General features: G+C 41.0%; 2 protein-coding genes across 4 annotated transcripts in view; one reads left to right on the top strand and one right to left on the bottom strand.

Moving 5' to 3' along the window:
* gpc6a (glypican 6a) overlaps window positions 1-14,169 on the top strand; it is a 165,032-nt gene that overhangs the window by 129,655 nt on the left and 21,208 nt on the right. The window lies entirely within an intron of this gene.
* On the bottom strand, window positions 95-10,565 carry LOC120555860. The gene is made up of 2 exons (XM_039795004.1): window positions 9,679-10,565; window positions 95-129 (listed from the first exon to the last, which is right to left on the bottom strand). Exon 1 carries the CDS (start codon window positions 10,456-10,458, stop codon window positions 9,691-9,693), a length of 768 nt encoding a protein of 255 aa, XP_039650938.1. The 5' UTR covers window positions 10,459-10,565; the 3' UTR covers window positions 95-129; window positions 9,679-9,690.

Raw genomic sequence — 14,169 nt, 5'->3', positions numbered from 1 at the left:
GACCAAATACCTAAAAATCTAATGGCATTGCCCTTGGGTTCCGGGTCATCTAAAACAGCAAAGGAGAGAGAGTTGTGTATAAGATGAGGATGCTGTCTGTGTATCGGCGTTGCTCCACCGTTGAGGGGTCTGTGAACGTAAACACAACCAACATTCAAATGCACATTCGACGGCATCATCTAGATGTGCTGATCACCTAGGCGAGGAAAAACTTTTAGGGACATTTTATCAGAATACAGCATAGAAAATCTGCTTAGACATATAGGAAATATTGGATAGGATAGAACAACACACAATATAAAAAGAATTGTATGTCCGAATACAATACACATTTTCTATAGGCTCAGTCTGCCACTTAAAAAAAAACAATTCCAGTGTTGGTTCCTTGGTATCAGAATTTTGGATGTTCATCATGGAAACATGAATTGGTCATGTGACATGGGCTGGGAAAATTTGCAGAACAGGCAGCCAAGTGACTGTACTCCAATCCAATGGAAATCACAATTGTCAGACTGACAGCACTCAAGCCTAATGAATATGGTAGAACGAATTGTAATACCTCCTAATGCACATATTTAATTTTTTTATATTCTATTTATGTTTGTATTTTCAGTTTCATAGCGTAAGAGCTGTTAATGATGACAAATATATTTTTTCATGATTTGAATGATTTTCCATTATATGGCGTGACGTTGGCATTACATTTCATCAGGTCTTAAATTGCAGAATCGTCGGGGTTCCCTGGTTTAGTGTACAGTATAGTATTGGAGAATATCATCCACCACGTCTTCCGCAGTCACATTTATATTCTGAGGGTGTTGAGAAGAAGTCCGTTCCTTGGGTGTACATCAACATTTCTATTCTCCATTTATTTTGCAAATGATAGGCAGATGTCTGATGACACAAATCTGACATAAATTACTTTGTTCTCTGTCAGCTTCAACTAACTTTGCTGACAAGACATTACTGTGAATTTCTCCATTACACAAATGCTCACAGAAAAATACATGATGGATGTCCTCAGGAGAATCCATTATTGATTCATTTGACCGATTTCTAAACATTTTGAGCCTCTCTAACGGGTTGTTTGTTGTTCAGCATTGTTGAAATGTGGATGCAGTTGGAAAGAAAGTAAATCAGTCATTAGCAGTGGCCAGGCCTTTCTCCACGCTCCATTTGACGTTGTTTTAGCAGAGCGCCAGGGCCAAGAAACAATCTGGCAACAACCATTTTTCCCAGGAAGTGTAAAATAAACGATCATTGTTTTATTTCTTCTATCAATCCATGTAATCCAGTGTTGATGGGCTCCACCTATATTTTAGCGTGCATTAGTTATAGCAGCTACACTATACTGAGAGGACTAAAGGGTGTTATGGAGATTTCGGGGAACGCACTGTGAATTTGAATGCATGGAAAGAAACCCAAAGCTGAACATCCCTCAGCTTCTGAATGGGAGTAGGAATCTCTATTCCCACAAGAAAGTTTCTTCCTGCCAGAGTAATCAGTCATTGAGAAATCACTCCGCCCAGTGCAGACACAACTGCCAATTATGACTGATAGTAACACGGCCAAATTGGTTAAATCTGAGAGTCATGCTATAAAATGGATCCAATCACAGCTCTACTGACATGTACTGCAGATCAGTTCTCTTCAGTTTTTCTTTTTAAGAGCCACAACTTCTGTATAGATCAGCAGGCGGGAAAAGAACAAGTGCTAAGACCAGTTAATCGCCCTGGCATGCTAATTCAGTACACTGGGCATGCTGAGCTAATGTTTTTGCAGCAGTAACAACCACAGGGTGTGAGTCCTGTTGAGGTTTCTAGACTCTATATCACATTGTGCTGACAAAGATCTGGGGGGCAAATAATTAAATACTGTGTGGTGTCATAAGTTGACTAGATTTCTGAATAAAATGACTATGGCTGTTGGACAATGGAAGAGTGCCACCTTAGAAGTTGGTACTCATGATAACTGTGAGTAACATTATACCTTTTACTAAATTAATTCCTAATCGATTGATGTCATACCCCAGCTCCACAAACACAACCACACTGTAACGAATTGGATGGAGGTTTTCTGACTTTTAGGTGTTTCTGGTGGCCATAGAAGCGAGGAAAACTTGCTGTCATGGCTTTGTTTATGCAATCTTCCAATAAGAAATGGCTATTCAGTGTAAAGTCAATAAATAATTGAGCTGGGGAACCTACAGTCCTTCCAACACCTTGCTGGGCTATTTGAAAATTTTTATTTGACACCTATTAAAGATTAGGTTAAAATAATGGGATGGTGTGAACTGGGTTGTCACAGTTTTCACCTCCATGGCTTAATAGAGGGCGATGTATCCGTCTGTCCAGAAGTGATTCTGTCTGTCAAAAGAGATGGAAATCTGACAGAGACTGATGTGTAATCAGCCATGCTCACTCAACAGAGGCCTGTCTGAATTAGAATTAATGTATGTGGACGGACACAACAGATCAATGTGGCCACCTTCTAACTTCTGAGTCTAAAGGCAGCTTCATCAATTTGATTATCATTTCATCCATGCCTTCCCCCGCTTGCTTCACTTCCTCAGAGTTCAAATTAAACAGTCTTCTTTTTAGTGCTTTCATGCTCTGCTATATTAAGACCAAATGATGCATTAAGCAGTAAAATGTTCCTCATGGTTATTGGTGATTTTAATGCTCCAATCTATAACAAAGGCACATCATTGAGCTAAAATATAGCTTGAAAGAAACACATATTGTGTTATACAGATGTTTGGAAAATGTCCACAGTATGGTTCATGCTGCAGGGAGATATGCTGGTACATTTCAAAACCATGGTGATGTTTTGTTGTTTGGTACTTTAACTGTTCCTTTGCCTGTTTTTTTTAGCAAGCTCTTCAGGCAACTTGTCTTTACAAATCTTATACTACAAGAGCACTGCATGGTTTTATATCGACAAAATCAACAGTATTTGAAAGGTTCTGACTGAGATGGCACAAAGACTTCCTATTATATTTCCAATCTCACGTAATGAGTGTAAAGGACAGCCTTTCTCAATTAAACTCATACATGTTTATTTTAAAACTTCCAAAATCTGGCTGGTGACAACCAAACCTGAAGTTGTAAAGTGTGCATCTCCCTGTGCAACATAGTTTACCATAACCCTGGCTACATAGACATGATAGAAACACATAACCGGTGGATTGTTAGCAGGCTTCTGCAGTTTGCACTTGGAATTTAAAGGAGAGGACAGTGCTGATTTGGTGTTTCCACATTTGTAATGATGAACAATAAACCTGGCAACAAAGGGAGAGGTGATGTGTGAAATTTTTGGAATTCATTTAGGCCACAATGACAGTATTGTGAACAGCAAAACATCACACATCTTTGCAGCACCTTAAATACTGTATGAATTCATTAATTAACATCCTGCTGCATGTAAATACTAACAGTGTGGCCCATATGCATTGGTATGTTGTGCACTGCTATAGTATTTGTACAGTGTGTTGACCTGGAGTCTAAATAATTAACAATCACTAGACTGTCATGTCATGTATCAGTGGGTGAAAGTTCCTCATACAATCACCTACAGACAGGATCTAATCATTTCTGTTGCCATTATTCATAGTCCTCAAAGAAAAACCTTAACCTGCAGGTACCAGCCTTTACCTTTGCACCAAATTATTTTTAATGTCAATGTAAATAAGAGTAAGTTCCCATCTCAAGCTAAATTTGGGCCCAAACTGGTCCACAGAACCTGGCTGCTTTACCCTTTGAGCAGCTTGTGAATAGACGCTGCCAAGAAGCCACAGCATGGACTGGAATCTGCCTCAGCACCTGTCTCACTGCTCATCAGAAGGCTATTTAGCCCACCACTGTGTGTGGCTGTGTGGTTAGCATGCCAGCCTAAAGGTAGAAGGTGTTTACCTTGCTTCAACACAGCAGAGCCTTTTCAACTAAACTCATCTATGTGGGTAGGCAGGCAAGCTGAAATAAAACCACAGTGTGTCCAAGGAAATCCTATTAAGTGCATTATTCAAAGCACTGAATCACAAAATGCAGGGCCATTGTGTTTGAGGTAAGCTAACCCAATTGCTATGAGCATAACAAGGAACTGACCATTTTGTGCTGCTTCCCTTTGGAGGTTTTCCTACTTTTGAGAATATGTCTTAACCACGCTTTATATAGTTTAAATCCCTCAGTGCTGAGAGACTGGTTCAATCCATGATACCATTAAGTGGTTCCTGTTGGTGTCCATGTGACCCAGAAAGTGGAGGACGAGTGATCCTGCAGTCTATCCTTGCATATTTATGAAGATTACATAACTCTAAACTCTGGTTAGGATTGATCAGCCATTCCTTTTAGGCAGTGCAGCAGTATCTGCTCCATTTATTGTGCTGTGTCTGCTTTGGTCCCTAAAGTTTGTGCCAAGATGACAGAAGCTTACTTTGCTCAATGTGTTTCAATACTGATGCTAGAATAGTGGTCTATGTGGTAGAAGTTACAGAGGATTTGTTTTTAATGTATTGTCTTTGTGTGATGTTTGGGCTGGACACTAGATGAACCAATTACAGCCAATTCAGTTGTTTTTGTTCTTATAACTAGTCCAGGGTCAATCGATACAGATGACATCCTCACTGTAAATTATTCATCCATTTCCATTCCTGCTTATTACTGTTGAACTGATAAAGGCGTTTGAGTCCGTTCCAGCATGCACTGGACGTTTCGCCAGTCAATTTATGGCCTAACACATGAACATATTTGCATTTTCACATTTAAAATCTCCTGACTCAAGAGTTAAATAAAAAATCTAATTAACACCCACATGCAAGGGATTTTAATTTCATTAATTCCATAAATTATAAGTGTAGAAATGAATATTTTTTTTACCATGTAGGGGTTTGGGGTTCAATATTGGTGTGTAATGTTGGAAACATTCCAGTGTCATGTGCTAAATAATTATACAGATTTTATTTATTTTTTCCTGCCTAGTCCAGATGTTAATGCATGCATTACCTTTGATGCTTTTTACTGTATTTATCAAAACTATCAGCAACTTCTTTATAATGTTGCTTTAGTTACTTACTTACTTACTTACTACCTTACAGAGAAGCATCTGTTTATAAAGCCTTTTCCCTCAAACGGTGTGTTTACCCTCGGGATGGGACACAAAACCAGCTGTGTATGAAACTTCCATCTGTGCTTACATTAGACAGGTCACGGTTTGCTTAGCATGAATGTGTGTGTACTAAAACTGCTCAGTATCCTTATCATTGAAGGTCCAATTGTACTGCTTTATAATGAAATTTGTTCAGTTGTGTCCAGTAGGAAAGTAAGCATACTTTATCAAAGACAAAAATAATTAAACTAGTGTCTTCTATGCAGATGTTTGTTTATTTGCTTCAGGCATTATATTGTTCTCTATGTGCGTGCGTGTGTTCACAATTCATCTAGAAAAGAGTGTTGGTACTGAGGTGCTAGAAATGACACTATGTCTCTCATTTGCCTGTTAGTGCTGTTTGCAACAATCCAATTCTTTTCAACGGCTTGTTTTGTATTTATTGTGCCAATAAAATGTTTTCTAATATTAAATCTCTCACAAATTGCAAGGCTAGGCAACTAACTTTTTACATACCACATTTAATACAGAGATTAAATTCAAAGTAGTACATTCTCTGACAAAGCAGAGGGATATGACGTCACCTTGTGTAATGTTTACAATGCAGATCATTGACATTATGTCTGGTAATAAGAGTGATTTGGGGCTTCTAAACTTAGTCCACGCGTCCAATATGAAATTTAATTGGTGGGATGTCTGGTAAGTTTGAATCTGATCCAAATTTTATCCTATCATTATCCTAGTGATTATTTTGCAGCTAAACCTAGTAACTAGTGAAAAAAAAGAATGAGAACAGAGTCATTACATCCAGCTCCCTTCAAAGAGCATCACTATAATACCTGTAGTTCATCCTGGAACCTAATTGAGTCATTATTTTAGTGTTGACCCTTCTGTTCTCCATCTTTGATTTTCTGCCTGAATTATAAATAATTTTCTGATTCGGAGTCTCTCAGCAGCAACATCCTTCCAGCCCGTTCAAAGACTTCTAATGGAACAGATGCTTTAATGGACACAGGTGGGATTTTTCTTCTACAATCTAATAGCTAATTTTAGAGCAAGAACAAAAACATTGGAACAGCCAGAAGCAGATATTTCAAAGACTTAGGTAGGCTGATATAAGCGCACAGGAAAAAGCGACATTTATTTTTTTATGCTATTTGTTTCAAGAATATTCTTAAAACAAGTCTTTGGAAACAAGTGAGAAGATTTCAGCCCACTCATATTTTTATCCAGTTAAGGGAAGGAAAACTTGTTAGTAAGAGTTTACAGGAACAATGTGTTGCCAAAAGTTTTCCAGTACCAAGTATTATCTTTATGTTAAGACACCGAGGTAAAGGTTTTAATTAATTATGACCTGATCTTTTAAACGTTCCAATATTGTGACACAATTGATAAAAGCAATCTTTCAGTGGTCTACAATTTCACAATATTAACATTTATTTGTGGTGTTTTCCAGTGTATTCAGTATTGAAATAAAAAAATAGACCAAAGGTAAAAAAGGAACACGTCAAATCAGAAAGCATTTCAGTAGTTTATGGGTGCTGCGTACAGGCATATTTATTGATATTGTTGTGAAACTAAAGCAACTCTGCAAAGGGAGCAATCTGCCTCCGCTCAATTTCTGTCTGTTCAGCCAGAGCAGGACAGAGCCCTGCTGTTCTGCATGAGGAATGATGGCTAGACTGACAGAAGCAGTTGGTTATGTAAAAGGGCCATTTAAGAGGTCCATCAGGCAGGTGCGCTCTTGTCGGTTTTCCTGAGTTCTTCCATACTAGCTGCTTTCTTGTTCTGTCTTTCCAATCACATTTTAGAAGGTTTTATGTTTATAATCTTTCAGTGTTTCTCATAGGATATACTTAGGCTATATAGGTTATACCCCGCACAGGTAGATTGATACCGGTAGATAAAATCTGAATTACAATTTTTTTCAATCAACAATGTAATTTTATAGCACACAGACCAGCAGCCTCCAGCCCTTCCCCCTCGTGAACTCGCACGCCGCTTGCATGTCACAGTGTCAACAATTCACCTCAGGCCACGCTCAGAGCTAGGCTAGGTTAGTAGAACGTTGGAAGTATGATGCATGTTGAAGATCTAGTTCTAAACTGTAAGATCCTATTGAAAGATACTCCAGTAAATACAGTAAATGGACATTTTATTGCAAATATAATTACAGGGATAACAAGTGCACACACACACACACACACACACACACACACACACACACACACACACACACACACACACACACACACACACACACACACACACACACAGTGCTGTAAAAATCATGAAGGTTATTGTGCAAAGCAGTTGTCATTGGGACAGGTTGTGGATTGCATACTAACTATACTTACTGCCTGGAATTAACAGATGTGTGGGACATATTATGGTTACAAAACCTCCTCTAATATTCATAATTAGCTGTAGACATGATCAGAAAATATTGCATTAAACAGTTCACCTGTTGTGAGAGTTAAAGAAGTAATTAACAGTCCCCTTTTTATGTTAATGGCCACTGCCTACAGCCCTTAAACATATTAATACATTTAACAGAGACAAATGTTCATCTAAATCCTTGTCTGCATCAGTACAAATATTGGTGTATTAAAACCTCTGTAATGCCACATCACTTCGGGTAGATGCGACATTAAATGTTGAGTTGGCAGTTGAAAGAGAGTTCCTGTAAACTGCTTCTCTAATACCGTTTTATCCTGCTAGAAACTCTGTCTCCTTAATATAACTCATACTAACCTGAGTTTGTTATTTCCCATGTCAGCCATTCCTTCACACAACTCGACATTTGGTTGTGATAGCCGCTCTTGTCTGACCAAAAGGGCCAGCACTGAAGCTCTTGGTCCAGCAACGACACTGCAGCGGTTACACTTTCTTTTCCATTCCCTTCACCTCTAAAAATCTAACTGCAAAACATTCTCAATGTAATGACCAGAGAGTTGCAGGCTCCTCAGCTCTTAGATATCTCTCTGTGCTATCACCTTAGCCCTTGCGGTTACATTTTAGTTATATACAGATAGATAGATAGATAGATAGATAGATAGATAGATAGATAGATAGATAGATGATTATTATTTAGTCATAGCATTAGCCAGTCGCCTCTGAGCGCTGTGGTTAGCGCCAAAGCATCTTCCTCAACCCGGCCATCAGCTCTGATTATCATTAATTCCGCAGTGAGAAACATTATACCCAGGTAGATATAACCATATTACTTCTAAAATTCAAGCATCCAGGAGTTCCCTGTCTTTTAAAAAGATGACAGAATGCAAAGAGCGCAATAATACTTGCTGAAAAAATAACCCCTTAACTACAGACTCAGTATGCTGTTGAACCTACACAGTCCACGTGCAGTATCCTCACTGAGAATGCAAGGCTAATCTTCTTCTGGGGGTCACCGATATTTCTTTCAAAACAGATTTTCTTCACCTTAATGCTCAAGACATATGAATACTAAAATGCATCATTTTAAATACTCTTCACCATCAAGTCTTTCTTAAACCATTTACCAATGATGCCCATGAAATCCAAACATCATTGCCGTTTGTTCTTGAACTATTATCAGTGATTGCCAAAATAATTAATTTATAAAAATGAACTTGTTCTATACTGGCAATATCACTATCAATAGTAAAATCATTTGAAACCCTGCTCCTTCTTTAAAATAGATGGTTACATTGATTGTACATTGAATTTGAATTGAAGTGTTGTTTATATAATTTACATTTTTAATTAGGCATAATTAATATATATGGATGATGTTTGCACTAATGATTTGAAATTACACATAAGCTTGAAGTCTGTTGTAACTTCCCAGCCAACCTCAAACTAGTAAGAAGAGCCCAGACAAAAACACAAATACAGAAATCTCTCATTTCAACTCTGGCAGAAAACTGTGTGTCCATGTAAAACGTAAAATGTATACTGCCGTATGAAGCTGGTTGTGTAGTGTTTCGTAGTAATATCCATGATAGTGGGCAGATGTAGGTTCCTCAGTAGAAGTTTATTTTACATTTATAACCACATGGAACACAAACCATACGACCAACAAGCGTAGCCACGTCTGACATCGTATTCACCCTGACTGTTCTAAGGCCCCGTATCCCTGCGCACGGGTGCTTAACCTAAAGTGTATCAGTGCGCGGCCCTATATACTACATCCCCCTTTCTTAACATGATGATCAACCTTCAACACTTGAATTGCCCACCTAATCGGTACCTGAATATGCGTGATGTACTAGCAGACATTTGTTTGGTAATGTTCTTCTAATTTGTCAACACACCCAAGACACTGACTGAACAACATTTATCTTAAGTAAAAGGCATGTGGAATAGGCAACTTTTCAGCACAAGATAGCATATATTAAGAGAACAATATTTCAAACTTCACACATTTCACTTCTCGCGAAGATATGTTACCAAACAGTCATCATAATATTGGAACGGATAACCTAACATTTCACATCTTTGTTTATTTTTTTTATTTTTTGTTTTACCGTCATTTATTTATTTATCATTTTGTTTTTAAGCCTGACGAGATGTGATAGCAAAGCTCGACATCACCTGCTCGAACTGTCAGTGTCGACCCATCTGAAAGTCTTTAAACCTCTCAGGTGGTCCAATGACTCGCCCGCTCCTGGTGTGAGTTGGAGCCTGTGTGGATAAAGACTGAGAGTCCGCAATCTCTGCTTCACTCGTACCCGTTGAGCCTGGCAGGTCCACATCCACCAAGTCTGCATCAGAGGTCGCCTGAGTGCAGACTGGCGTTTTCCTCAGATGGCGCCTGTTGCGTCTGTAGTGCTGGCCAGATGAGGATACAATATTGTAGGAACGATGTTCGCTTCTCTCCTCAGTCACCACAGCTGGACGCCAACCCTGTGCAGTCTCCATGTGCACAGTGTCGCCGGGAAACAGGTTAGGAAGCCGCTTCGTACCTCTGTTGTAGTACCGCTGCTGTCTTTTCTGTAGGTCTTGGAGAGCAGAGTGTGCCTTCTGGGGTACTGCGGGCTGGAGAATGGAACTGGAGCTTGGTAGAGTGCTCCTCAGTACCCTGCCCATAAGCAGCTGAGCAGGAGAATATTCCATACCTGTGACTGGTGTGTTCCTCAGGGTGAGAAATGCAAGGAGAGGATCTGTTCCTGTTTGTTGTGCCTTCTTAATCACCTGCTTCACAGTTTTCACCATTCTCTCTGCTAAGCCATTAGACTGAGGATAGCGTGGGCTAGAGTGAGTGAGTTCTATGCCCCATGATGATGCAAAGTCATGCATTTCATAACTTGAAAATGGAACGTGGTCACACACAATCTCTTTTGGAACTCCTAGTCTGCAAAACACTGATTTCATCCTCCTGATGACTGTATGTGATGACTTGTCCCTAATGTTCAGTACCTCTGGGTACTTTGAGAAATAGTCCACTATCAAGAGATATGACTGACCATGAATTTCAAAGATGTCTGCTCCCAACTTGCGCGCACAGGAGCTCAGGTATGTCATGTGAGATCATCGGCTCTCTCTGGTTTCTCGACTGGAACTGTTGACATGTGCTGCAGGCTTCAATCATTTGTTCAATGTCTTTTGTCATTCCTGGCCAGTAAAAGTGTTTTCTGGCCAGTGCCTTTGTTCTTTGTATTCCTTGATGCGCCACATGTAGCTTATGTAGCATTTCTTGTCTACAGACGCTTGGAATGATTATTCTGTCCCCAGCAAACAATATGCCGTCTCTCATTGACACAGTGTGTCTGATAGGCCAATATGGTGCCACACGACTGTCCACCTGTTTCTTGTGATGTGGCCAGCCATGTCTGTGCCTGTTTTGTAGGAGCTGCAGGGTTTCATCTTTCTGTGTCTCGCCCTTGAGCTTTTGTAGAGCCGCTGCGCTGAGAGCCTCCGTGGGCTCCAAAGTGTAGATCACCTTCTCTTCAGCCAGGCCCTCCTCCATTGCGTCTTGTTCTTGTATGACAGCTCGGGACAGTGTGTCTGCAATCAGCAGCTCTTTACCTGGCTTGTAGGAGACTTTTAGGTCATATCTCTGTAGCTGGAGTAACATTCTCTGCAATCTGGACGGAGCTGTGCCCAAGGGCTTTCTTAGGATGTTCTCCAGAGGTTTATGGTCTGAATGAACCTCAACTTTCACGCCGTAAGCATATTGATGAAACTTCCTGACAGCAAACACAATGGCCAGTAGCTCCTTCTCTATTTGCGCATAATTCCTCTCAGGCTCAGTCAGCGCTCTTGATGCATAGGCTATTGGGTGTCCCTCCTGTAGCAGACATGCTCCTAGACCGTCCTTAGATGCATCAGCCTGTATGACCAGCTGTTTCTTTGGGTCAAAGAACTTGAGCACTGGTGCATTTGTAAGTGCCAATTTGAGCTTCTTGATGGCTTCATCATGGTCGTGTTGCCACTGCCACATCATGTCTTTACGCAGCAGCTGTCTCAGAGGTGCTGTGAGGGTGGCCTCACCTGGAATGTATTGTGCGAGGTATTTTATCATACCCAGCATACGTTGTAGTCCTGCTTTATCAGTAGGCGGCGGCATCTCTGTGATGGTCTTGATTTTCGCTTCGTCTGCCTTCACGCCTTCTGCAGTGACAACATGTCCCATGTATTTAACTTTGTCCACTTTAAACTGTATTTTGTCTTTATTGAATTTCACGTTTGCTTCTTTTGCCCTGGCCAACACTTTCTGTAGTATCTCGTCGTTGTTCCGTCTCTGTAGAAGCGCGCAATAATCATATCATCAGCAATGATATGAACTCCTTCAATGTCTCCGAAGGTTTCACAGTTGCGTTGCTGGAAGACTTCGCTTGCAGATTTGATTCCAAAAGGTAGGCGTTTGAATCTGTATCTTCCCCATGGGGTGTTGAAAGTGCAAAGCAGCGATGATGCTTTATCCAGCTTCACCTGCCAGTAGCCATCTTTCTCATCAAGCACAGAGAATATTTTCTTCCCAGCAAGCTTGCTCAGTACCTCCTCTGTTGTGGGAATGGAGTAATGCTGTCTCAGGATTGCCTTATTCAAATCACTGGGATCCAAACAGACCCGTAGTTTATTCTTGTCTTTTTTTTCAGTGACCACCAGGCTATTCACCCATGATGTGGGTTCAGTCACTCGAGTAATCACATCAGCCTGCAATAGGCGGTCAAGTGTGTCTTTAAGTTTGTCCATTATTGCTAGTGGTATTTTTCTGCACCCATGTATCACTGGTGTGATGATAGGATCCGTGTGGATGTGATATTCACCATCAAACTCACCAAGACCTTCAAAGACTGTTGGGTGCAGGGTTAGCAAGTCGTCCTTCGTCGCTAGGCGTTTCACCTTCAACGTGTCCACATCCACCCTTTTGACCAGACCCAGCTCTTCACATGCCTCCCCGCCTAAGATGGGTACAGGGGAGTGCCTTGATACATAGAATGTAAGATCAGCTTGGTCCCTTGCGGTGGAACATGTGAGTGTGAGCGTGCCTTCTGGCTTCAGCCTCGCCCCACCGTATGCCGTCAGCACTGTCTTAGTGGATTTCAGGCTGAGCTTTGATCTCCTCTCACGTCTGGCCCTCCTCACCAAGGATTTGAACACCTGCAGTGGCAGGACATTGGCGTCTGCTCCGGTGTCCATCTTGAATCGGACAGGCTTGTTTCCAACAGTTATACTTGCATACCAGGACTTGTCTGTTTTAGCATCTAGTTGGTCTGTATCCACTGTTCCAATAAACAGGGTATCAATTTCTGTATCTATTTCATGTACAGACTTTCTCGGCTGTATTTGTCCTGTCACACACATCCTTGCATAATGGTTCTGCTTACCACATTTGTTGCAGGTCACTCCATATGCTGGGCAGTGGCGTGGCTGGTGTGACTTCCCACATTTTTGACATGTGTTGCTTTGTGCTTTGCTTTGTGTCCATTGTGTTGGCTGTTGCTTCATTTTATTGTGTGGTTGCATGTCCTTTGGTTTGCGCTTGTGGAGTACATGCACAGCTTTCTCCTGTGGAGCTGCGGCCATTGCCTGTATCTGAGCCTTTGCCGTTTCTGCGCACGCACACGTCTATCGCTCTCTCCAATGTGAGATTAGGCTCTCTCAAGAGCCTCTCTTTCAAGCGTTGGTCGTTCAAACTAAACACAATCTTGTCTCTAATCATATCATTTTCTGAGGCGCCAAACTCACAGTCCTTACTTTTCTGCCTCAGTTCTGTTACGTACCGCCAATTGAGATGTTTTCTGCCATAGGATGCGCCCAAAATTGATGTCTCTCAAACACTGTATTTTTCTTCGGCAAACAGTATGCCTTGAAGGCATCCAAGATTCCACTCACCGAGAGGTTATCGTCATCATCCAGATCAACTTTAAGTGTGTTGTACACCTCCAGTGCTTCTTCCCCTATTGCGTGCAGCAAAATGGCTACGCGGACCTTCTCATCCTTTTCCTCTGCACCACTCGCGGTCATGTATATTTGGAAGCGCTGTTCCCATCGTCTCCAATTTTCTCCCAAATTGCCTGTTAACACCAGTGGTGACGGTAGCTTAAACTGTTCCATCTTCGGTCAGTTAGCATGTCCTTTGCAGCTAGCTAATCCACCCGTTCCGTACCTGTTAGCTGCAGCTCCAGCAGCACAGGAAACTCCGGTGTTTATTTCTTCAGGCAAGATGACGAATCGGACCGACTTCTGACACCATGTAGTGTTTCGTAGTAATATCCATGATAGTGGGCAGATGTAGGTTCCTCAGTAGAAGTTTATTTTACATTTATAACCACATGGAACACAAACCATACGACCAACAAGCGTAGCCACGTCTGACATCGTATTCACCCTGACTGTTCTAAGGCCCCGTATCCCTGCGCACGGGTGCTTAACCTTAAGTGTATCAGTGCGCGGCCCTATATACTACAGGTTGAGAAAACATTCTTTGAGGGCCTTTTAAATGTATTGTTTTTTACTATCAAACATCCAGGATACCATCATATGTGGCTTAATTTCACCCGTCATTATTATTGTTACTGTGTTCACATACTTTTGGTTGTGGAGTATTTGTAGATTGCAGCTATAGCTCAAAAAGCA

Source organism: Perca fluviatilis, chromosome 3, assembly GCF_010015445.1.
Source record: "Perca fluviatilis chromosome 3, GENO_Pfluv_1.0, whole genome shotgun sequence".
Lineage (NCBI taxonomy): Eukaryota > Metazoa > Chordata > Actinopteri > Perciformes > Percidae > Perca > Perca fluviatilis.
Note: the sequence above shows the minus strand (reverse complement) of the source record. Positions and strands in the feature narration are given on the sequence as shown.